This window comes from Bufo gargarizans, chromosome 11, assembly GCF_014858855.1.
Source record: "Bufo gargarizans isolate SCDJY-AF-19 chromosome 11, ASM1485885v1, whole genome shotgun sequence".
In the NCBI taxonomy this organism is placed as follows: Eukaryota; Metazoa; Chordata; class Amphibia; order Anura; family Bufonidae; genus Bufo; species Bufo gargarizans.
In genome coordinates this window covers 33,979,069-34,005,466 of record NC_058090.1, presented here as the reverse complement: position 1 = coordinate 34,005,466, position 26,398 = coordinate 33,979,069, and the positions used below count along the sequence as shown (strand labels likewise).

The 26,398-nt window shown below is 46.5% G+C and overlaps 2 protein-coding genes across 2 annotated transcripts in view; one reads left to right on the top strand and one right to left on the bottom strand.

Annotated features, from left to right (window-relative positions):
- Nucleotides 1-3,791, top strand: part of MNAT1 (MNAT1 component of CDK activating kinase) — a 130,492-nt gene extending 126,701 nt beyond the window's left edge. The window contains exon 8 of the mRNA XM_044272019.1: nucleotides 3,373-3,791. Coding sequence (XP_044127954.1) covers nucleotides 3,373-3,493 — 121 coding nt within the window. The 3' untranslated portion in view covers nucleotides 3,494-3,791. The remainder of the gene's footprint in view (nucleotides 1-3,372) is intronic.
- A 2,879-nt stretch (nucleotides 3,792-6,670) lies between these two features.
- TRMT5 (tRNA methyltransferase 5) lies at nucleotides 6,671-26,388 on the bottom strand. The gene is made up of 5 exons (XM_044272171.1): nucleotides 26,317-26,388; nucleotides 21,460-22,094; nucleotides 21,075-21,199; nucleotides 11,069-11,720; nucleotides 6,671-7,898 (listed from the first exon to the last, which is right to left on the bottom strand). The coding sequence occupies exons 1-5, from the start codon at nucleotides 26,319-26,321 to the stop codon at nucleotides 7,840-7,842; spliced, it is 1,476 nt and encodes a 491-aa protein (XP_044128106.1). The 5' UTR covers nucleotides 26,322-26,388; the 3' UTR covers nucleotides 6,671-7,839.
- Nucleotides 26,389-26,398: the final 10 nt, after the last annotated feature.

Sequence of the window (26,398 nt, the reverse complement as noted above, 5' to 3'; positions counted from 1 at the left end):
CCAGTTTGTACTTTAGAAAAGTGATTCCTCACACTGTAGCCCATGGTCAGTAGATGTGAGATCGCTAATTATTTTCTTGATCCGCTCCTCCGTTGTGCCCCTCGTTCTGTTTAGGTGCGCTGTATGCTAATTAATAGCATCGGAACACAGGGGAGGAGACATCAGCTTTTCTCCGTGGGCGTTTCTTCTATCTGGCTGTGACGCTGTCCAATCACAGCGGAGCGCGTCACAGCCAGGGAGAAGGTGAGCTGTTTTTTCTCAATGGCTGTGACGCGCTCCGCTGTGATTGGACCGCGCCACAGCCAGATAGAAGAAACGCCCACGGAGAAAAGCTGATGTCTCCTCCTCGGTGTTCTGATGCTATTAATTAGCGATCTCACATCTACTGACCATGGGCTACAGTGTGAGGTATGGCTTTTCTAAAGTACAAACTGGTGAAGGGTCCTCTTTAAGACAGTTTTACATGAGCTTGTTAAGTCTGGGAGACACACATTTTCCGGACTGAACACTGCTGCTCTAACAGTCAGGGATGATCAACCTGTGGCACTCCAGCTGTTGCAAAACTACAACTCCCAGCATGTCCTAATAGCTGTAGGCTATCCAGGCATGTTGGGAGTTGTAGTTTTTGAAACAACTGCAGGTTTGGCATATGATGCGGAAAATTCCTGCCTGACCACAGGTCTTCTGTACTGTAGTCACACAAGCAGGAACTCACGGCATCATAAATCATTATGATGCCATGAGTTTGGGTTAGAGGAGCAGTTTTCAGACTGGGAAATGTGGCCATGACAAGGACTGGCTTTGTAGGACTGAACATGCTTGTGTGAAATTAGGCTTAGAAATGTCTCTCTAGGTGTTGCACTGGTCCACAGGTAACACTAAAGACATTGGACGGCCTGTGCAAGTTAATTGAGTTTTCCGACCTATCCTCAGGATAGGTCATCTGTATCTGATTGGTGGGGGTCTTTTATGTGCTGGTTATTCGGCATCCTATAGATCACAGCATCTCTCCTATTATACAGAGTGAGGCTAAAAGGTGACATACGCTTTTAACTGGTATCATTTGAATAAAATTTACTTCCAAAGTGTAAAAGTATTGATTGTGAGGGAGGCTGTATTATTTGGTAGATGAAACCTTTTCAGCCGCCATTTTGAATTCAGCTCAGGTCTTTTCAGGGCAAAAGGTCTTTCTTAGCAAAAATATACCGTAGTCAGACACACTGGGAATGTCAGTTTGCCCTGTCTTTACCAGTTTAGGAGTTAACAGGGTTGTCTCACTTCAGCAAATGGAAAGTACCATGAAGAGGAAGTTAATACAAGGCACTTACTAATGTATTGTGATTGTCCATATTGCCTCCTTTGCTGGTTGGATTAATTTCTCAATCACATTATACACTGCTCGTTTCCAGGCGTTACGACCAGTATAGAGCTGGAGGAGCTGAGCAGATTGATTATATTTTTGTTGAAACGATTCAGTAAAACCTGTAATTTTTACATTTATATCAGAGGTCACACTACATTTTTTGCCAGAATAGTAAAAAATACTCCTCTTACTATTTTTGAGGCGTATTTTTATCCATGAAGTATGAAAGTTGCAGTAATTCCTATAAATAAGGGTGTATTTACACAACCGTATGTACTGTGGTCGGCAAAACATACAGATGATGTCTGTGTGACATCCGTATTGGATCCATTGTGACTATGCCTTCTTGTCCGCAAAACGGACAAGAATAGGACATGTTCTATCTGTTGTGCGGGGCTACGGGACGGACAGCACACAGTGTGCTGTCTGCATTTTTTGCGGACCTATTGAAATGAATGGGTCCGCATCCTATCCACAAAACTTGCAGATCGGCTGCAGACCAAAAATACAGTCATGTGAATGGGGCCTAATACATAGGCCTACATAAAGTTAAGGGGTTATTTACATCTGCGTTGGAGGCTCAGTTCGGGGCCTCTGTCACAGATTATGTCAAACAGACCTGACAAAAAAGCCGTACATGCAGGACTTTGCCTGGTAAAAAAGAGACTGGATCCTGAACAGAAACTAAACTCAACGGACTCCATCTTAGTCAATACAGTCTGTTCGGGTCAGTTATGTGCCATACATCATATATTACACACATCTATACTTTACACACAGATTATATACTGCACGACATACATTACACACATCCATCATTCATTACATGTACATCATACACTGCACCACATACATTCATTGCACGACATATATCACACACATCTGTGCTGTCACCTTGTAGTACATGTGAAACTGGCTGGGCTGCAGTTGTCCACCACTTCAGCTCCACTGCTGCCATTTTTGCCGATGTTCCCAGGCAGAGCTCACCGCTCCTCCCTACTGTCTGGTTACAGCAATGGCCCTGAACTTACCACTCCTTCCTCGTCAGTTACAGCCATTATGCCCGCCGGCAGCCTGCCCCGACCAACCAGTAACTAGGCTCCTTGCTGTACAGAGCTTTGTTATTAGATGTTTCAGGCACCAGCAGAATTGCTGCGCTGTCTGTCCGTTCATGAATGACAGGGAAAGGTATAACGCGTATTGGTTGTCTATGGCGTTGAAGTCCTATTACTACATGAGGGAGGTGCCATCAAGCACTGATAACACTTCCATCCTGTACCTATAGGTATTCACAGGTAGTGGAAAAAGGTAGAAATTACACATTTTACTGAATCTTTTCCTACAAAACTACATCAATCTGCTGGGCTCCTCCTGTTCTATACCAAGGTGGTGACAGGTCTTCTTTGATGTGACCAGTCAGGTGCTCACACGTCATCTATAAACACTTTCCTTGCAGTACATATATCTATCAGTGTGAGCCGGGCCCGCCGCGCACTGGTTCCAGTTACTTCACTTTCAGGATCTTGGATGTGGCCCAATGAGACGCAGGTGAAGCAACATAACCACAGGGGTATTAACACATCATAATTTCAATTCCTGTTTGGGATGCCCCTTTCCAAGCATGATGGCATCAAAACAGTATTAAACCATCCAAGGTGTTTTACTGGTGGTCCTGTGTTTTCTCCCCCTCCTCCTGCCAGAAATGCATCTGTTTTTAGTTTCTTGGTGCTACCCCAGAATCGTAGGTCTGTCTGTTCTATGAAGCAATGTAAATGACTCAGTGCTCCCAAGATGTTAAGAATGAAAGCATAACAGTAGTCTAATGGGCTTTTAATCAGTTGTATGTATCAGATGCTTCCCCAGAAGCTGATTGTGACTTAAACCTAAACCATATTTCTGGATGTAGAATACGGGCGGCATGTGAATCGTATACATCTGGACCGCCCCGGTAACATGAATTAGCATTTCATTTTATGTAGTAGCTAAAACAATGTTCTCCTTTGTTCTAGGTATCTAAACCATGTACGGGCCGCTTCCCCACAGGATCTCGCCGGAGGCTACACTTCCTCTCTTGCATGCCATAGGGCACTACAGGACGCTTTCAGTGGGCTGTTCTGGCTGCCACATTAGCTGACACGCCGGACAGAACAGGACTCTGGCCCAGGACCAGTATCTAACACAAGCAAATCTGGTAAAATTACTGCCATCTGCACCATACCGAAGTTGCTGTGCACTTTAATAAAGACAGCTGTGTTTCCCGGGGAATGTGTTGGTTTTTTTTTCTGCTCTTATGGCACAGCCCAGAGCAACTGAAACAACAAGTCACGTCTGATGGAAGCTATGAATAATTCCATTTATATCATGGGGATTTCTCTTAAGAAGGTGTACATTTTCAGTTTATTTTTCAATAAAGCCAAGTTTTATTAGTTTTGTGGTTTTCTGTATGAGTGTTTTTTTTTTTTCTAAATCAATACTGGTAGGAATTGTGGAGCTGTACACAAACAAACATAAGGGGCACATGTAGGTTTTTGTTTTGCTATCAAAATGGGGCAGATTTTACGGAACACCTTCCAGACAAAACTGATCATTTACACCAATAAAACTAACAGTTTTGCCCCACAGAAGACTGCAAACACAATCCAAACATACCTGGGGTCATTTATTAAGCCCAGAGTTTTAGAAGCCAGTCTTAATAACCCCTGAGCTGGTGGTAGATCCGCTACATAACTTAGGTAAATCCACCAGCTCCCTTGCTGGCGTAGATTTAGATAATTTTCTACCTCTAAAACAAGCGTAAAAAAATGATAAATGAGACGCCCGCCCCCTTTTTTAGACTTGGCGTAAACAGGGAAAAATCACAGATTCAGACACAAATCCCCTTTGCGACAGATATGCGCCAAAAATGATTTTATAATAAATTACCCCCTTTGTGTCTGTATTCCATTGTAATACACTAATGCAGTCCACTCAATGTGTGCAGGTGGTCTTATTCATTTGAAACACAGCTCCCAGGGCAAAACACAACTGGCTGGGCCTTTGGGAGCAGATTCTCATCAGAATAAAGTTCTTTTCCTGGATATGGAATATAGTAGTAGACACAGGTGTCTTTGAATCATGTTTGCAATCTTCTGTGGGGGTAAAGATAAAATAAAATAGGTGACAGACTCATTTAAAGAGGACCTTTCACCTGGAAAAACATTGTGAACGAAGTATCATGACATGTAGAGCGGCGCCCAGGGATCTCACTGCACTTACTATTATCCCTGGGCGCCGCTCTGTTCGGCCGCGATGTCCTCCGGTATCAGCCTAGAAGGAGGCGACGCCCAGCAGAACAAGGGCAGTCTCCGCCTACTATAACCAAGTGAGCGAAGATACCGGAGGGCACAGCGGAGCGGAGCGGTGCCCAGGGATAATAGTAAGTGCAGTGAGATCCCTGGGCGCCGCTGTATGTCATAATACTTAGTTCACAATGGTTTTCCAGGTGAAAGGTCCTCTTTAATGCAATAGTTTTTCAGCTGTTGTAAAACTCCCTACATGCCAAGACAAGAGGTAAAGGATATTCCTATGTTAAGCATCATTTATCAGAACTTTGTGGCAGGAACCAACACACATTTTTTACACAGCTTTGCTGTCATGGCATGCTGGGAGTTGTAATCTCACAACTGCTGAAGAGCCACTGGTTGGGAACCCCTAGCACAATGTGAGAACTGGCAGGACAACCTCTGACAGCTAAGGCTACTTTCACACTCGCGTTTTGGCTTTCAGTTTGTGCGATCCAACATGGGCTCTCACAATCGGTCCAAAACTAATCAGTTTGCCCTAATGCAATCTGAATGGAAAAGGATCTTCTCAGAATACATCAGTTTGCCTCCGGAGGTCATGACAGGATCCGTCTTGGCTATGTTAAAGATAATCCGTTCATGACGGTTGCATGCAGTTGTATTATTGTAACGGATCCGTTTTTGCAAATCCATGACAGATCCGCCCAAAACGCAAGTGTGAAAGTAGCCTAAATCTGCAGCGGGAAGGACACTGCTCATGAATATGATAGAATTGCACTACTACTAATTGGTCTTATTCACATACTGCAGATTTGGTCAATATTTTGAAGGCAAAACTAGGACTTGATCCTAAACACAGAGGAAATATCATGCAAACCTGTACTGGAATACACTGCGAGGATGTCTGAGCTTGTGCACTCCTTGAAGTCCTCTCAGTGTATACCAGCGCCAGTTTGTAGATGGGGCAAGTATGGACTCGGCAGGAGCAGTACTATTCATGTCCTCTTAACTAATCTTATCTACCTATGGTATACATTTTAAACCCACAGCATGTCAATTTATGATGCAGATTTCACCGTTTGCTATGCATAGTGTGAAATCTGCCCGTATGACCATACCCTTAGACCAAATGCAGATTTCAGCTGCATCATAGAGGACCAGCTAAGACTGGGTTCACATTATGTCTTTCCAACCCGTTTAACGTATACAAAAAAAGCGTACATCAAACAGATGCCATACAGTGGCATCTTCACCGAAGAGTTCCAATGTTTAAAAAAAATATATAAGTATATATTTACCCACATACACTTCTTTTACAGGATGGGCAGGATACAAGAACGCGGTGTGCTCCGTTTTTTTGTATAATTTTTTTCTAATGTATACATCAAATGGAAACCTAAAACATGATGTGAACCCACCCAAAATAAATGGTTATTAGTGCAGAAACTTTCTGCCCCAAAAATGGGATTTTGAAATCAGCAGCATGTCAATTGTTTGCGTGTTTTTTCACCCTTTTCAATGCAAACTGCATGCAACTTGGATTTTAGTGCAGAAATACACTGTACACTTATGTACAGAAAATCTGCAGCGGTTTACAGTACCAGCAAAGTTAACACGTTTTTAACAATTCACATGCCGTGTAGATTTTAAATCTGCAGCATGTCAATTTATGTTGTGGACTTTCATTGTAGGTCATGTACATCAAATTGGCAGCATTTTTTGTAATGAAGTCCCCATCAAAACACAACATTTGGCGATTTTTCTTCTGCAGATTTCCAATTTGTGTGTATATGTCATATATATATACATATATATATATATATACATATATATATATATATATACATACATACAGGTGAAACTCGAAAAATTAGAATATTGTGCAAGTTCATTTATTTCAGTAATGCAACTTAAAAGATAAACTAACATATGAGACTCATTACATGCAAAGTGAGATATTTCAGGCCTTTATTTATTATAATTTGGATGATTATGGCTTATAGCTTATGAAACCCCAAAGTCACAATCTCAGGTCCCCTTTGCTCAGGGGGTATGGATTAATTAGCTGACTAGAGGGTGACACTTTGAGCTGAGAATATTGAGCCTTTTCATAATATTCTAATTTTAGGTTGCATTACTGCAATTCATTTGTATTACTGAAATAAATGGACTTTTGCACGATATTCAATTTTTTTTAGTTTAACCTGTACATTATATAATATGAAATATGTATAGTACTTCTCTTCTTTCCATCCAGTCCTGATACGGTGTTTAAAATACGAATGCAAAATACTAACCAAATCTGCACTGTAATAATCAGGCCATAAAACACCAGTCATACATAACACTCCTGAAATCAGCAGGTCTGCTTTTTTTTTTTACTCTACAACAGTTTCCTTAATACTCTGGCAACCCCTTCAAAGTGCTTTCCTGAAATTTTTTGACCCCCCCAACGTAATGTGAACAGAGCTTAAAGGGGTATTCTGGTTGTTGTGGATAGGGGATAACTATTAGATTGTGGGGGTCCTCACACTGGGACCCCAACTGATTAGGAGAATGGAGGCCCTGTACCCTCTGCAGTTCCCCTGAAAAGAACGGAGCGACTGGTCGCACATGCGTGCGGCCGCCCCATTCATTTTTATGGGAGTTCCAGGGACACCTAAGTACAGCACTAGGACCCCCCACCAATCTAATAGTTATCCCCTATACTGTGGATAGGGGATAACTTCAACCAACCAGAATACCCCTTTAAACTCTGTTCACATTACGTTGGGGGGGTCACATGCTAGTCATATACCAGCAGATTTACAAACGAACATGATAATGATGGGGAACAAAGCAAGACCTGTGAGATTGTATGAGATCACTCAGTGAAACTTCCATCTCTATATGCTCTCCAAAGAAGTATCCAAGAGATAGAAAGTGACAGGACAGCACTGTACACATATGGTCAATGGCTGCAGACACTTATTCCAACAGACTACAAAGCATGGTAGTAAAGTTGAGTGAACAATCAGAGATTAACATGAACTTGTGATGGGAGCAGTAAATAGCTATATTGTTTCTTTGGCTTATTATTTTTATCAAAAGGTAAAATAAGCAATGAATGACGCACCTAGAGCCCCTAGGCTAGTACGTATCTGGGAATGAATATTGAAATTAAAAAAATTATAATAAACTCTTTGATCCAAGAAGCTATACTTGAGCCTCACTGCAGCCTTCATCTGTTCGGGGACGTTTGGAGACTGGTTCACCTGAAAAACAAAATTCACAGAATTAGGTCTACATTAAAAAACAGCGTGTGTATGCAAAATTAACAAAACTTACCCTGGCAGCATGTGCAGGGCATAATCTCTTCAGATACTCCGCCAGCAGCATTGCAGAACAGAATGAGGGCTCATGCACACGAATGTTTGGTTCTGCATCCGAGCCGCAGACAAATTCACCTTAATAGGGCCGCAAAAGATGAGGACAGCACACCATGTGCTGTCCGCATCTGTTGCTCTGTTCTGTGAGGGCGCCAAAACAATAGAACAGGTCCTATTTTTGTCCATTTTGCAGGCAAGAATAGACGTTTCTATTATGGGCGACCCGTTCCGCAATTAGCGGACCGGAAAACACAGTGTAGTCATGTGCATGAGCCCTAAGGCTGTGTTCACATCTTTGGTTCCCCAGATCTGGCACTGACGGATTCTCTAGATCACTGCCAGATCCCCACTGACAGTAATGAGGTCAAACGGTAATCTGGCTAAGCAGAGTTTATGCCGGATCATCTCTGATGGAGAAGTGAATGCAGCCTTACAAGGTATGTCCCATCCCAACAACTACGGCATAGCATTAGGACCTGCTTCTATCTCCAAAACAGCGCCCCCGAAGTGAAGGGAGACCAGCCACGCATGTGTGCCCACCCTCCATTCACCTCTATAGGAATTCCGTAAATAGCAGAGCGCGGGTTTGGCAATTTCCAGCAGTCCCCTAGCAGTAAGAGTTGGTCACTCTTGCACAACTTGCTCTTCTGCTATAGGACCACTGAAAATAGCCCAGGTCGCTCAGCTATTTACTGAAGTCCCACAGCAGTAAAAAGAGAGGACAACGTACATGTGCAGTGTGCTCTCCTTCACTTCAGGGGCCCCATTCTGAAGACAGAAGTGGGTCCTAGAGGTGGGACAACCCCTTTAAAGGGAACCTGTCACCGGGATTTGATGTATAGAGCTGAGGACATGGGTTGTTAGATGGTCGCTAGCACATCTGCAATACCAGTCCCCATAGCTCTGTGTGCTTTTATTGTGTAAAAAAAACGATTTGATCCATATGCAAATTAACCTGAGAGGCGTTCTGTACGCGAGATGAGTCCAGCGTGAAGGAGCCCAGCACCGCCCCGCAACCTTTAAAATCTCCTCCTTGCTCCCAGTCAGAAAGCCAGAGCGCCGTAATCTCGCGATGCGTGAGCTAGCGCATGTGCGGTTCCTTCCCTGAGGCTGATGCCAGCACAGGGAAGGAACAGTATGACTACGCTGCGCGTGTGCTAGCTCGCGCATCGCGAGATTACGGCGCTCTGGCTTTCTGACGTCGGTGAGCAAGGAGGAGATTCTGAGGATGCGGGGCGGTGCTGGGCTCCTTCATGCTGGACTCCTTCATGCTGGACTCATCTCACATACAGGACACATCTCAGGTTAATTTGCATATAGATCAAATAGTTTTTTTTACACAATAAAAGCACACAGAGCTATGGGGACTGGATATTGCGGATGTGCTAGCGGCCATCTAGCAACCCATGTCCTCAGCTCTATACATCCAATCCCGGTGACAGGTTCCCTTTAAGTGTGAACTACACAGCCCCTGAAGCAGTGACTACTACAGTCGTATGCAAATCTATTCTGCACCAAGATCCTACTATGGCCGTTCCAGGCACTGCAGCCCTGTAGATAGAGAGATATATCCATCTTCTATCTACAGAGCTGCAGTGCCTGGAACTGCCATAAGCAGGATTATACATCTATATACACACACTATATATATGGAGTGGACTAGGAAGAATATGTTGAATTCTACTTCCTCCTTTTTTCCTTTACTCTATCATTAAAGGGTTGTCCATTGCTATAAAAACAAGGTTGCTTTTCCCCCTATAAAAAAACCAGTCACTGAGCTGTCCGCAGGCTGCATGTGGTATTGCACCTCAGACCCTCTCTCTTCAGGGGCTTTCAGCTTTCTCCATATTGATGGCCTTTCCTCAGGAGCTTTGCATTCTCTTCAAAAAGCTGATCAGCAGGGGTGCTGGAAGTTGGCCTTGCTGATCTGATATAGATGACCTGAGGATAGGTGATCTGGAGAAAGCAGAAAACCCCTTTATGCTGCCTGCAACTTAGTGCTCTCCTGTGGACTGCAGCTGTCACCTTAAGGGGTTGTCTCATCTCACAGTTACTAAGGTGAGATGAGACCGGCCAGAAAACAGCCGTGCATGGGAGCTACAGAAACAGTGTAGCACAGCAAGCTATCCTTAACTCGGAAACGCACTACAATGGGAGCTACTGAAACAGCGAGCACCGGAGTGCTGTTTCCCGGCTGGCGGTCGGGACGGTCTCATCTTGCCTTAGTAACAGAGAGATGAGACAACCCCTTTAAAAGTCAAAATCAGCCTTGTAGCACTGAAAAGTCTAGGTGTGGCCTTAGCCTAAAGTAATAGTTACCGCATCAATTTGCACCTCAGCAGTAAAACATCAGGGCAGCCACTTCTTATTGAGAAATAGCCATCTGACCCCCTTTTTTAACCACTTAAAGGCCATGAATACACATTTTTGTACTGAAATATCCCTTTTAAAGGGGTACTCCAATCTATTTTTGGAAGTCGTCCCTCCATTCACCAGTTTAGGACTTCTGAAAGTAGCCATAGCCCGTGCTCAGCTATTTTCTGAAGTCCCATAATGGTGAATGGAAGGTGGCTGTGCTTGAGCAACTTGCTCTCCATTAACCAATATGGGACCTATGAAACTAGCCGAGCATGGGCTATGGCTATTTTCGGAAGTCAAATGGAGGGGCGACTGCAATTGTGCTCGCTCGGCTATTTTCGGAAGTTCCATAGCATTGAATAGAGAGGTCGCTACCCATGTCCAGAATCATGGTGACAGTTTCCCTTTAAGGATTCGGGTGAATAATGGGTCATACATTGCAAGACAGGAGTGGAATGATTTTCCCCATGGACACATGGTGACACATTGAGTCTACATCTACAACGCTATAGGCACACTGTGCCGCTATATGGTGCCTCTGTCCAGCACTGTATTGCATGGAACTCATAGAATCCCAGAGGAAACAAAATTGTACCACATTATAATGAAGGCATACAAAGATACAATATAGTCCCATAGACGTCAAGTGTCAGAGCAGTCATACAGACATGTGCATAGTCTGAACACTTACTACTCACCTTCATTAATTGTTTGGCTTCCAAATAGAACCTCAGCAGGCAACTCAAAACTGATGCACATCATCTCCTTGTTAGGTGCAACCTTCCTTACAAGATGGATGGAGCAATTCTTCAGGATTGTTCCCAACATCTCCTCTGCCCGGTCTTTTACTTCTTTCTCTGGGTTGTCGTCTTTGGAGAAGCCATAGCAGTGCACAGTCGGTAAAACAACTTCACAGTGAGACTCCTCAGGGAGGAGATGCCTGAAGGTATCGAGGAATTCCAGCGCTAACGCCGGCAAGTTCATTACAATATGGAGCCGGTGTTTCCTCTCTGTAGAGAAGGACTTGATGTATTTTGACAGCTCCTCTTTGACCACAGTCCTGATGAACTCTCGGCCATCAGTGTTGAAGGCCTGGACCTTTTTGTCCACTTTATTCAGTTTGCAGTTATGTACGAGCCATTTGTAGGATTCTGGGTTCAAATCATTGGCATAGACTATACAGTTTCTTCTAGCGGCAGGAATAGCGAATGGCCCCACTCCAGCAAACACATCAAACACCACATCCCCATTCTTCAGGAACCCGGCGATGCGGTCATGTTCTGTGGAGAGTCGTGAGTTCCAGTAGACTTTGGAAAAATCAAATTCATAAGTAAAGCCATTTTCTTTCACCTGAAATGATAAGACACTGTAAGAAACTGGACGCAAGACCTGACTGCTAGAGGTAGGCGATTGTAGTGAGCTCCAGCTGTGCACACATCAGTTCTGATAAGAAGTCCCAAAAAACTATTTAGCATCATTTTAAACTTAGATGCCTAAAGGGATCTATGGTGTTGCAAGCTTGGTTCAGTAGTACTTCCAGGGGTCAGGGTGCTACATCTGGAATACAACTGTCCGACACAAGTCCAATACAACTACAGTTGAACCCAGAAGTTTACATACACTATATAAAAAGACACATTTGCATGTTTTTCTCAATATCTGACATGAAATCTGAATAAACCTTTCCTGTTTTGGGTCAATTAGGATTACCATAATTATTATTATTTGCCAAATGCCAGAATAATGAGAGAAAGAATGCTTTAAGGCATTTGTATTACTTTCTGCAAAGTCAAAAGTTTACATACGCTGATTACTATGCCTGTAAACAATTCTGGACTGCCCATATGATGATGTCATGGGTTTGGAAGCTTCTGTTAGGTTTGTTGGCAACATCTGAGTTAGAGACACACCTGTGGATGTATTTAAATGCACACCTGATACACACTGCTTCTTTGTGTAGCATCACGGGGAAAGTCTAAAGAAATCAGCCAAGATATCAGGAAGAGAATTGTGGACTTGCACAAGTCTGGCTCAACCTTGGGTGCAATTTCATGATAACTGAAGGTGTACAAAGGCAAGTACAAACAAGATGGGAATGTCCAGCCATCATACTGTTTAGGAAGGAGACGGGTTCTGTGTCCCAGAGATAAACGCGCTTTGGTCCGACATGTACATATCAACCCAAGAACAAAAGCAAAAGACCTTGTGAAGATGATGGCGGAAGCTGGTAAGATTGTGTCAATATCCACAGTGAAACGAGTACTGTATTAACATGGGCTGAAAGGCCACTCTGCCGGGAAGAAGCCATTACTCCAAAAGAGGGAAAAAGGGAGAAGCTTGGAAGCCTAAGAACACCATCCGAACTGTGAAACACGGGGTGGCAGCATCATGTTGTGGGGTTGTTTTGCTGCAGGAGGGACTGGTGCACTTCACAAAATAGATGGCATCATGAGGAAAATGATGATTACACTTACCGGTAATTGGATTTTCCAGACCCCATAACAGCACCACAGAGAGGATCTGCCCCCAGAGACAGGAAACCTGCAGAATAAAAAGGTGGAGCCTTTCTCCAACCTCAGTGGTTTACAGAGCATGAGAGCGACTCCGACCTAGGTTAGTTCATCTAAATATGTGTAATATATATATAAGGAAGGGTGCTGTCGTGGGGTTTGGAAAATCCGATTACCGGTAAGTGTAAGGCTACTTTCACACTAGCGTTCGGGTGTCCGCTTGTGAGCTCCGTTTGAAGGGGCTCACAAGCGGTCCCGAACGCATCCGTCCAGCACTAATGCATTCTGAGTGGACGCGGATCCGCTCAGAATGCATCAGTCTGGCAGCGTTCAGGTGTCCGCCTGGCCGTGCGGAGGCAAGCGGATCCGTCCAGACTTACAATGTAAGTCAATGGGGATGGATCCGTTTGAAGATGACACAATATGGCTCAATCTTCAAACGGATCCGTCCCCCATTGACTTTCAATGTAAAAGTCTGGACGGATCCGTTCAGGCTACTTTCACACTTAGAATTTTTTTTTACAATATAATGCAGACGGATCCGTTCTGAACGGATCCACCGTCTGCATTATATGAGCGCATTATATTAGCGCAAGTGAACGCAAGTGTGAAAGTAGCCTAATCATCATTTTTCCCTTCCCCCACAACAGCACCACAGATAGGATTTACAGAGAAGAATACCCCTTCTGCACCACTTGCAGAACTTCTTACCGACAAAAGAACAGAGGCTATCTGGCTAGTGAACTCTTCGAGGCCGCCTTACCCTTATTTATGCCAGAAAAAGGGAACAAAAAGCGCAGAGGGCTTTTTCCGATCCTTAGTTACCCATAGGTAACGTATAAGGCATCTCCTTAAATCCAGACAGTAGCAACTTATTCCTTTTGATCCATGGGTTTATCAAAGTAAATCAAAGCTAAGAATACCCTGATGGAAGCAAAGGGAATCTAAAAGCTAACTAGAGGTCCGAACTTAAAGAAAAAGGGTCAATCAATAACATCCTAGGAAATTTTAATACCGGACATCATACTTAAATCTAGCATAACCTTATAAAAGAAATATCATATGGGTTTCTCATCAAGTGTTTATCAAAATAATAACAGACTTTCACAAAACATCTTAGAGATGTGTGACGAAACCAACCTCGCCACGGTGTTTTGGAGGGGGCTGTTTGCCAGCCTCTTGCCTCAGGATTATGGCCCATACTAACTTTAAAGGAGAAGACAGACCGGCCGCACAGCTTAAATCTGTCTTTGGAATTGTATTTTATGTTATTATGCGTTCGGTTAAATTGTATGTTATGTGAGGGTGCGCAGATAGCTAATAGTATTGTATTCGTGTATTCTGAGTGCCATTCACCTAATGATATGCACTCAGACTTGAGCTATCTGGGGATATGTTAAATGTCTGTTTGCTGTGGGGGTGTGACATTTGGGTGGTGATTCCTGTCCTGTTGTCTCCACATGTGTATTGGCGACTTCCCTTTGTCCCGAGAGATAATTGGATTGCTCCTCGGGTGTCGCCAGGGCAGAGAGGAGGAAACCATGATGCATTGTGGGGATGTGTTGTGTCTCTGTGTCGCAGTCTCCCTTCTGGTCCCCTAGGGGCGTGGCCACCAGATGGGGACCTGCATAAATACGGGCGAGTAGCCCTCAATAAAGAGTTCCTGTTTTATCCTTCATCATGTTGAGACTGGTGTTTGGATAACTGATCAAAACTGGGGCATTGCTATACGCTGAAGATTTGCTATACTCCCCTGGCATAACTACTAGCTCTTGTAAGAGCTGTTCCTGCTCTCTGGCTGTAGGAGAGGTTCACCCACTGGGGCCTTGTCGCAGGTCCAGCGTGGGTGGAGGACGGTGAGACCCCAACCAAGCTGCGGCGGTTCGTGGGGTCTGCAGTGCGTACGGTGTCAAGTGGAGGGCTTGGAGTCCTCGGAAAGCACAAGGAGCATCTATCGACGGAGGTACCCGGTCGGGGTGCCAGGTGATCCGTTACATTGGTGGCAAGCAGTGGGATGGCGTCCTAGTGTGAAGAGAAGCAGCTCGGAGACACCGTTCGTGGAGTATATTGAGGGCAACGCTAGTATCCGTACAGCGCCCCTGGCTACAGCAGGATGGAATCGGCTAGTCTTCGAACAGCGTTCCACTACGAGGAGGATGATGACCCGGACTGGAGGGATGCAGTCCGGAAAGGCGTCTGGCACGAGGCCCTGGAAGATGTACAGCGTCGGCGGGGCGAGTGTCTCCCCAGTGAGGAGCAGCAGTTGCGGATGCGAGTGGCCCTGCGAATGCCCCTTCTGGGAGAGAAGCCCCTCAATGAGTGGGTGACAGAACTGGAGAGCCTGGTATGGAAGGAGCTTTGGCTAGATGACGCCTACCAGGCACTCTGGTGGTATGTGATTCGGCACTCCCCCGGGATGGCTGAGCACGACAGACCCGAGGGTGAGGATTATGATGGCCCTGGCCTGTTTGAGGCCTTCGCAGAACCGGAGTTCGGAGATGCTGGAGGGTCCCGGTTCTGGGATATCTATGACCACAGAGAGGCTATGCATGATTGGGCTACAGCGAGAGAGGTGAGACAAGACCTGGCATCTCTAGTGACAAAGGAGTGGGAGCTGGAGCAGGACTACCAATACTTCAGCTCAATTCGGTCCCAATATACACTGCCAGAGAGCTGGGTGGCAGTCCCAGACCTGCAACCCTACAGCTGGGAAGACCCGACTGAAGTATCCCCTGCTTCAGTACCAGCTACAGAGGTAGGGGTCCTCATAGACTGGTCCTGTGAGGAACCACAACAGGCAGGTGGAGACGGGACCGAGGGGTCTCTACCGGGATGCTGGGCAGCTGGCCCAGACCCTCAGCAGCAGCCGGAGTTGCCAGGTGTGGACGCAGGTGGTCCTTACTCGCAAATGTTGAGGGACCTCACAGACTGGTCCTGGGAGGACCGACAGATGGCAGGTGGAGATGGGACCGAGGTCTCTCTACCGGCCCTACAAGGATGCTGGGCCGCCTGCCCAGATCTCCAGCGGCAGTGCATATCACAGGGAGAGGAGACAACCGGTCTCTCTCCCCAGCAGCAACCTGAGTTCCAGGGGGAGGAGATGCGGGTCCCTCTGTCCTACAGCAACCAGAGTCCTGGGGAGGAGAGGCAACCGGCCTCACCTTCCACCAGCAGCCGGAGATACCCGGAAAAGGGGAACACAAGCCCCTATGCATGGGCACAGATGAGACCGCGGGCTCGGTGCCAGTCCTACAGGGATGCTGGACACTCGGTCCAGATCCCCATCCATCTCCGCAGGGATACCAGGAGGAGGAGGTAAGCGAGCCCTCCCCTTCCCAGCTACTTCCCAACAGAGTTCTGGGGGCAGGGGATGAGCTTGCGATACCCACTGATCCCTTCCCAGCGGAAGAGCTGGCATCAGGGCAGAGAGCCGCTAGCCTCTGCTCCACCGACCCCCTTGTTACAGGACTGGCTTGTACCCCCCTCACCCCAGCAGAAGAGCTGGCATCAGGGCAGAGCGCAGTCGGCCTCTGCCCTCCCCTATCCTCTTGTCCAGAGGCTGACTCCCCACCGGCTACCCCAGCGGAAGAGCTGGCATCTGGGCAGAGCACAGTTGGCCTCTGCCCTCCCCTATCCTCTTGTCCAGCGACTGACTTCCCACAGGCATCCTCAGCGGAAGAGCTGGCATCTGGGCAGAGCGCAGTCGGCCTCTGCCCACCAAGTACCTACAGCTCCAAGCTGGAGAACCACAAGGAAGCAAGGAGTCGCAGATGCCCACTCAACAGCTGGGGACATACAGAACAGAGCCAGGCCCCAAAATTCAACAGGTCCAGTATTGGGTTGTGGTTGGACTGCCAGACTAACTCAGGTACTGACCGTGAGGTCAGGTATCTGGTTAGTCTTCCCTGGGAGGGGGAGATGTGTGACGAAACCAACCTCGCCACGGTGTTTTGGAGGGGGCTGTTTGCCAGCCTCTTGCCTCAGGATTATGGCCCATACTAACTTTAAAGGAGAAGACAGACCGGCCGCACAGCTTAAATCTGTCTTTGGAATTGTATTTTATGTTATTATGCGTTCGGTTAAATTGTATGTTATGTGAGGGTACCCAGATAGCTAATAGTATTGTATTCGTGCCATTCACCTAATGATATGCACTCAGACTTGAGCTATCTGGGGATATGTTAAATGTCTGTGTTTGCTGTGGGGGTGTGACATTGTGTGTTTGGGTGGTGATTCCTGTCCTGTTGTCTCCACATGTGTATTGGCGACTTCCCTTTGTCCTGAGAGATAATTGGATTGCTCCTCGGGTGTCGCCAGGGCAGAGAGGAGGAAACCATGATGCATTGTGGGGATGTGTTGTGTCTGTGTGTCGCAGTCTCCCTTCTGGTCCCCTAGGGGCGTGGCCACCAGATGGGGATCTGCATAAATACGGGCGAGTAGCCCTCAATAAAGAGTTCCTGTTTTATCCTTCATCATGTTGAGACTGGTGTTTGGATAACTGATCAAAACTGGGGGATTGCTATACGCTGAAGATTTGCTATACTCCCCTGGCATAACTACTAGCTCTTGTAAGAGCTGTTCCTGCTCTCTGGCTGTAGGAGAGGTTCACCCACTGGAGCCTTGTCGCAGGTCCAGCGTGGGTGGAGGACGGTGAGACCCCAACCAAGCTGCGGCGGTTCGTGGGGTCTGCAGTGCGTACAGTGTCAAGTGGAGGGCTTGGAGTCCTCGGAAAGCACTAGGAGCATCTATCGACGGAGGTACCCGGTCGGGGTGCCAGGTTATCCGTTACAAGAAGTACTTATCTTGACAAGGAATGACCAACTGAAGATGATTGCTGAACAATTCCTTTGGTGCAGAATATATTGCGAGACAGATACTTTGATCCAAGATCCACTGGAGGCCTTGTGTTACATCTACCAGAAGAACTTTAGATGTCAAAACTCCAATTTTCCTTGCAATCTGGCATCCATGATGGAAAACTACAGTGGCATCAATCCCCAGGGGGAGCTCACGGGTCTGCTGCAAGAGGTCCAAAGAGCACACTGGATCCTTCAGCTTTGGAATTCTAGATTGGCGGCAAGTATTTATAGAGTTTGCTGTTGCGCCATACCTCCTGTATGCCATTCAGAATAAATGTTCCAGTCCATCTTATTACTCCCCACCAGGAGTCATATAGGGCTTTGTTGATACGCCATTCATACTGTAGGCTATTCAAGCAATATGGTCCAGTCTTCTCACTCCTCATCAAGAGCATTATAGGGCTTTGTTGGAGTGCTATGCCTATTGTAGACTATTAAACTACAAATTGACAACCAAACATAGCCACAGAACTAGTTCACCCTGCATGCATAGCCACCGCCACAATGACATGGTGGCACCCCAGGCACTGCTGGTTACATAGAGACCCACTCAGAGCCAAGTACATTCATCCAGACACTGCTGCATGAGCGGTCAATTATTTAGACATGGCAACAGAAGACACCAGCCATGCAGACATGGCCGCCAGGAGCCGTCCCCCATGCAGATACGGCTGCAGAAGCAGTCAGCCATGTGGAGCTGTCCGCTAATCAACACAACCGCACTAGATAAACCCAGGAGCAGAAACAGACAGCAAGAGCAGTCATTCCAGCAAGCATAAACACAGAAGCAATCAGCTCCCTAGGTACATGAGGTCAACCAGGCAAATACTGAAATGCAGGAATCACAGTAGTACCATCATTCTAAAATATAACTTTTAATATTACAGTATAAAATGTCAATACACCCTCTTAATTATAAATAAATAGAAATATGAAATACTGAAATGCAGCCAGCCCGCCAGACGGGTACAGGCTCAAAGGCAGCCCGCCAGACGGGTACAGGCTCAAAGGCAGCCAGCCAACAGGTACGGCTTCACATGCAGCCAGACAGTCATCCAGTCTCCCAATGGTAGTCATCCCAGCCCTGAAGCCGTCGACCCGGCCCTGAAGCCCTGAGGCCGTCGACCCGGCCCTGAAGCACTGAGGCCGTTGACCCGGCCCTGAAGCCCTGAGGCCGTCGACCCGGCCCTGAAGCCCTGAGGCCATCGACCCGGCCCTGAAGCCCTGAGGCCATCGACCCGGCCCTGAAGCCCTGAGGCCATCGACCCGGCCCTGAAGCCCTGAGGCCATCGACCCGGCCCTGAAGCCGTCGACCCGGCCCTGAAGCCGTCGACCCGGCCCTGAAGCCGTCGACCCGGCCCTGAAGCCCTGAGGCCGTCGACCCGGACCCCCCAACCTCCACTGAGGTTGGAGAGAGGCTCCATCTTTTTATTCTGCAGGTTTCCTGTCCCTGGGGGCAGATCCTCTCTCTCTGTGGTGCTGTCGTGGGGGAAGGGAAAAGAAGATTATGTGGAAATACTGAAGCAACATCTCAAGACATCAGCCAGGAAGTTACAGCTTGGGCAGAAATGGGTCTTCTAAATGGACAATGACCTGAAGCATACTGCCAAACTGGTTACAAAGTGGCTTAAGTATAACAAAGTCAATGTTTTGGAGCGGCCATCACAAAGCCCTGATCTCAATCCTATTGAAAATGTATGGGCAAAGCTGAGCAAGGAGACCAACAAACATGGCTCAGTTACACCAGTTTTGTCAGGAGGAATGGGCCCAAATTCTGACCAACTATTGTGAGAAGCTTGTGGAAGGATATCCAAAACGTTTGACCCAAGTCATACAGTTTAAGGGCAATGGTACCAAATATTAATGAAATGTATGTAAACTTTTGACTTGCAGAAAGTAATAAAAATGCCTTAAAACATTCTCTCTCTCATTCTGGCATTTGGCAAATAATAATAATTATGGTAATCCTAATTGACCAAAAACAGGAAAGGTTTATTCTGATTTCATGTCAGATATTGAGAAAAACATGCAAATGTGTCTTTTTATATAGTGTATGTAAACTTCTGGGTAACTGTATGTAAAGGAAGCCTTTATTTAAAGGGTTTCTACCACTTGCATATGACATATTTGGTGTTCAGACACTAGCGATCCGCTAGTGTCTGATGTACCATACAAGCTAATTATTACATTAATCCGTTTGGCCGTTTTGTCAAAAAAAGCACTTATATATTTATGCAAATGAGCCTCTAGGTGCTATGCGGGCGTTTTTCCAGCACCTAGAGGCTCCGTCTACCTTGCAGTTTGCCGCCCAGCGCCTCGCTCCAGCACGCCCATCTTCAACTCTATTCGATCCTCCCCCTGCTTCTGCCTTCCGAAATCTCGCGCCTGCGCCGTTCGTCGCGGCATTCGGCGCAGGCGCAGTCAATGTCTGACCGCTCCGTGCTCAGACATTTCCACTGCGCCTGCGCCAATGACATCGGCGCAGGCGCAGTGGAAATGTCTGAGCAGGGAGCGGTCAGACATTGACTGCGCCTGCGCCGAATGCCGCGACGAACGGCGCAGGCGCGAGATTTCGGAAGGCAGAAGCAGGGGGAGGATCGAATAGAGTTGAAGATGGGCGTGCTGGAGCGAGGCGCTGGGCGGCAAACTGCAAGGTAGACGGAGCCTCTAGGTGCTGGAAAAACGCCCGCATAGCACCTAGAGGCTCATTTGCATAAATATATAAGTGCTTTTTTTGACAAAACGGCCGAACGGATTAATGTAATAATTAGCTTGTATGGTACATCAGACACTAGCGGATCGCTAGTGTCTGAACACCAAATATGTCATATGCAAGTGGTAGAAACCCTTTAATAGCAAGAACAGAACCGATTCCCCTCAAACATTAGTTGCTACTTGCAGCATTTATACGATGACTGAAGCCTCACAGTTTCTGCCCCTATAAGGGTGCATGCACACAGTGCGGATTAGGTGCAGTTTTTCCGTGCGGATTTCATGTGTAAAAACCGCAGCGTAGTACGTTACCAGCAAAGTGTATGAGATTACACAAATCTTATGTACACATTGCTTTTTTTCTTAGGTGCAGAAATTGATCTGCTCTGAGGATTTTGAAATATGCATCATGTCAATAATTGTGTTTTTCTGTGTGAATTTCATCCTTTTCAATGGAAGGGTGAGATCAGCGGAAAATCTGCATCAATAGCCGGTGTGCAGCCAACCTCACTTATAATTTCCTCAATTGTCAGTTAAACGTTTAGACTTTGCCAGACATGGAATACAACAAGGCTTGTGTCACTGAATGGACATGAATATTACAATCATTATTATTACATTACCTTCGTCATCATATTTTCCTCGCCAGCCAACACTTCCATCTGGAAGTTCCTATACGTGGAGTCAATGATGTTGGTTTTATTGACAACAGACGTCAGACCAGGATTCTTATCCAGTATCACCTGACCTAACAAGCAAAAAAATTTTTTTTTAAATAATTACTCAATGCAAATTATTCTTGTTACATTATTTACAGAACTGGTCCATATCCTGTCCTATATCACCCAGAAAGCCTTTAGTGATGCTGCAAACCCATTCCTCAACAGGCAGTAACAGTAGTCCTCACTTCTAGTGGTCACAGCAGGACTTGCCCCATGTACTCACCTCCTGGGATGTTAGACGGGTGCGCAGGGAGCACATGTGCTGTGTGCTCTCTATAATACATACCAATCAAGTTCTTGTACGGAAGCTGGTGATCCCGGAGATTCATATGAGCTATATGTCCTATGCGGCTGAAACTGGAGGTGACATCTTGTCCTTTAGGTAAAACAGCTTCTAAGATCTCGTCAGTCTTAAAATTCTCATACGTGAGCTGCAGATCGACCTGTAAAACCTGGGGGCTGATGTCCAGCTGCTTGAAACTCTCACGATCGCGGTCATCAAATGAGTCCTCGGACGAGACTATGAAGGGGTCCAGTATAACATTCTTGATGCTGTCATCCTCTGGATCATCACTGATTCTCTTGACGTGCGGCCGGTGGATGAGTTTGTGCTTCAGGGTTTTCATGACTTTATTGATGATTTCTTTTCTTATTTTGAGGACAGGGACCTGTATAGTTTTACTGAAGGCGTCGCGGTCCAGGTTCACCATGCCGCGGACAGAGGGATTAGGACAGAACAATCCCGCGTTCTCACTATTCTCCTTTATTTCCATCATGGCTAAACCACTCAGTTTCTGGAATGTCCTGAAGGTGTACGGCTCACAGAACCACTGCTTGGATTGGTTCCAGACTAATTTATTGAAGGTGATGAAGCCATAAGAGTTTAGAAGAACCGCCGAGTGGTAGCACTGTCTAATGAGCCTGGAGGAAGAGAGAAATAACATGACTAACATCTACTATTTGCACCCCCCCCCCCCCCCTTCAATAAAAAAAATAGACAAGGCAGGGAACTTTTGATAACTTTCTACTAGTTTACAATTGTAAGAGTATTATTTTTTTACTTTAGACATTGGTCCATTACAGTCTATTGGAGACAAGGAACTCAGGGAGTGTGCCGAGCTCGCTGCATGCCTTCCTCCTGGCCACTGTACTGGAGCGTGACTGGGTATGTGCGGCTATTCCTATAGTGGAAAATTCTAGGATGTGAGGTAAATCTTTTACAGTTAGGGCTCATTCAGACGGCCGTATGCTATCCGCAAAAATGCGGATCTGTTTTTTTTGCGGATTAGATGCTGACCCATTCACTTCTCTGGGGCCCTTTTCTATTCCACGGTTCCGCAAAACAAATAAAACATGTCCTATACTTGTCTGTTAAAATCAGGACATGGCCCCATTAAAGTCTATGGGTCCGCAAAAATACTGAATTAGCATTCAGTTTTTTTTTAGGACAGCATACGGCCGTCTGAATGAGCCCTTACACAGGTGCATGCATTCTACTGACTGTATATTACACAGGGTGGCAGACCGCACCAGGACTCACATGGAAGCCAAAACGCTGTTTTTAACCCCTGTCCTGATGTATATTGTTTCCTTTACAGTAAACCTGGACCCTGAATAGGCTTCCTCCACAAAGCACAGTTAGAAGGTGAATTAAACTGGGCTACATGATGCCAAAGGGTCCAGTAGAAGTAAGCCCCATCTGGACTCCTTAGAAACCGGATGATTCAAAGGGTCAACGCCAGAGGGCAGGGTGAGACCTCTCTCTAAAGTAGCCTAGGCCACTAGGGAATCAGATTCCATAGGAAACCCAGGGGCAGGTAATGGTTTCTCAGTGCAACCGCGGCACACCATTATCAAGACAAAAGGCACTTGTATGAGCAACTTATGCCGCTGGCTTGAGTCCACATGAAGTTGCACACAATGAAGTGTAAGGGCTCATGCACATGAATGTGGGCGGCCTGTGCACGCGCTGTGGACCGCAAAGGACAGGCACCAGCCGTGCAGCTGCTGTTTGTGGATGCAGACCCATTCACTTGATCCGCAATAGACGACCCGCACTGCATAAAAATATAGGACATGTCCTATTTTTTGTGGTGCAGAGGCATGGACTGAAATCCAATGGAAACGCTCTATAATGCCTCAACGGGCTTCTGCTCCATGCCCCCGCTCCGCATCTTGCGGACCCATTTAAGTGACAGCGGGCAGAAATACGGGCACGGTCTACACACTTTTGTGTGTATGAGCCCTAAGGCTCAGGCTAAAGACTTTTTTGTAGTGAGATTTTACCGTGTTTAAAGCCACAGCTGTCATCCAAACTAAAACATTGTTGCCTGCAACTTAGTGAACCATTGTGGACTGTAGCGGTCACAAAACAGTTAAAATCAGTCTTGCAGCACAGCAAAGTCTAGGTGTAGCCTGAGCCTAAAGTCAATCAGGTTGTAGCTCAGAAGTATCACATCAGGGCAGCCATTTATTACTAAGGAATACTCCTCTGACTTTAAGGGGCCCTCCAGCAGATCGATAAATCACCTCGCCGATCCTCCACCGCTGCTGTTCCAGCAGTGTTATTTTCAGAACTCCTCATAGCAGCGAATGGAGAGCACGGTGCGCATGTACGGTATGCTCTATGTTCATGTGGGGCCTCATTCTGGAGACAGGAACGAGACCCAGAGGTGGACCCCCCACCAGCGATATACCATATAAGTCCCATATAAACACAGTACACTAGTGACCCTGCTTGTACTGATCCATTATAATTCAGAATTCTCTTCACACCAGCCAAGCATACAAGCAGAGAGATAAGGAACCGCCCGACACCGCTCATCTCTGGCAGGAACAAAGGATAAAGTGTGATAGAATCTAGCCTGGCCGATCCTGGTTACCTGTCCCCATACACATTACACATCACTGTCAGGGCTCATGCACACCAGCGTATTTTTTATGGGTCGGATGTGGACCTATTCACTTCAATGGGGCCACAAAACATGCGGACAGCACACCGTGTTGTCTGTTCCGCGGCCCCGCAAAAAAAGAGAACATGTCCTATTCTTGGCCATTTTAAAGGACAGTTCTATAGAGAGCAGGATATTCTGCTTTGCAAAATGCGGAACATACACAGCCGGTATCCGTGTTTTGTGGATACACAATTTGCGGACCACAAAAACAGCAATGGCTGTGTGCATGAGCCCTTAAAGGATAAGATGCAGGCAGTGACCCCAGAACCCATGCCACAAGAGCAACATCATGCCTATACACTGGGAGTCATTTATTAAATGATTGATGTAAAAGGTGAAATCCAGACATTATATAGTACTTGAAAATCTCTAGAACCAGCCCTGTCCCTCACATGGATCCAGAGATCTCTCCATTCACTGCTCTGCCAGATTTATATCAAGCTGACAGCTCAGGGGGCGTGTCTTTTCTGCTGCAGCTCAGGGGGCGTGTCCATGCTCTCCCTATCACAGCTCAGGGGGCGTGTCCGTGCTCTCCCTATCACAGCTCAGGGGGCGTGTCCATGCTCTCCCTATCACAGCTCAGGAGGCAGTTGAAGGATGAAACTGAGCATGTGCAGCCATCTCAGTGAGCAGGTCAAAGAAATAAGAAAAAAAAAACAGCAGGGGGCGCTATACAGATATTTTATTGAATAACTCAGTGGCTATGCTAAAATTTAAAGGGGATGTCTCACCTCAGACATTGAGGGCATATCGCTAGGATATGCCCCCAATGTCTGATAGGTGCTGGTCCCAGATGTGGGACTGCAAAGTTAAGGAGGGCACACCACACATGCGCGGCTGCCCTCCATTCCTGAGCACTGGCTCGGCTATTTCTGTCAGCCTCATAGAAGTGAATGGAGCGGCAGCCACACGCTTTCCATTCATTTTAATGTGACTGCAGAAAATAGCAGAGCGCGATGCTTGGCTGTTTTCGGCACTCCCATAGAAATGAATGGAGGGCGGCCACGCATGCATCCTTCTCTGCTTTGTGGGCTCTGTTCTATAGGTGTGACAATGGCAGAATATCCTAGCGATACGCCCCCAATGTCTGAGGTGAGACAATTCCTTTAAAGGGGTATTCTGGTTGTTACGTCTAAGGGTATTTTCACATTAGCATTTTTCTTTTCCGGCACTAGGGGAGTTCCGTCCTAGGGGCTCAATACCGGGAAAGAACTGATCAGTTTGATCCTAATGCATTCTGAATGGAGAGAAATCCGTTCAGGATGTCTTCAGTTCAGTCACTGAACGGCGTTTTGTATGGAGGAAATACTGCAGCATGCTACGGTATTATCTCCGGCCAAAATTCCTGATCAGTTTCTGAAATGCGCAGACCTTTAAAAATGTGAAAAAAAAGTGCCGGATCTATCTACAAACACTGTCCATTTGCATGCAGATTGCCGGATCACTCTGCCGCAAGTATGAAAGTAGCCCAACAGGATAGGAGATAACTATTGGACCCCCACCAATCACAAGAACCGGGGCCCGTACAGCCCCCTGAAATGAACGGAGCAGTCGGTCGCACATGTGCGCAGCCGCTCCACTCATTTCTATAGGCGTTCTGGAGACAGCAGAGTGCAGCGCTCGCCTATCTCCGGAATCTTTAAGAGACGCGACAATTTTAGTTGTAAAAATATTTGCAAAAACCTTATTTTTGACTAACAGCCGGTTTTAAACAGTGTTTAGCATTTCGGTGGGACGGGGACTTTAGGAAATTTACTAACATTTATGCCTGGAAAACGGGGTAAATGTTGTAAAAAACAACAACTCGCGCCTCGTCATTAATTAGACTAATCTTACTGCCGCGTAGGGGGAATGTTACTGAAATTCGCCTTTTGATTCGCACTAAACGCCATTTTGAACTGGTCCAGCCCAGCTAAAAAGCCCCTTTTACAGTCCCACTGCTTGATAGGGGCACCACTCTGCTATTTGGGGGCGTGGTCTGACAACAAACTTGCTGACTGTTTCCACTAACAACCATCAGGCATTTGAAAGCAGCTCTGGAGCCGAATAAAGGGCAGTCTCAGATAAACAGACAGATGTATATAGAAGGCTTGGCTGGAACTACAAGTCCGTGTGTGTCCTCGCCTCACTTGTCATGCTGGGACTTGTAGTGTCACAGCCTGCAACAGAGCCGCAGAGCTCTCCCTCACCTCATGCTGCTGGTGCGCCATGCTAGCGGTCACGTCATCACTTCGCGACTGAGGGCAAAGCCGGCAGCCACGTGACTCGTCC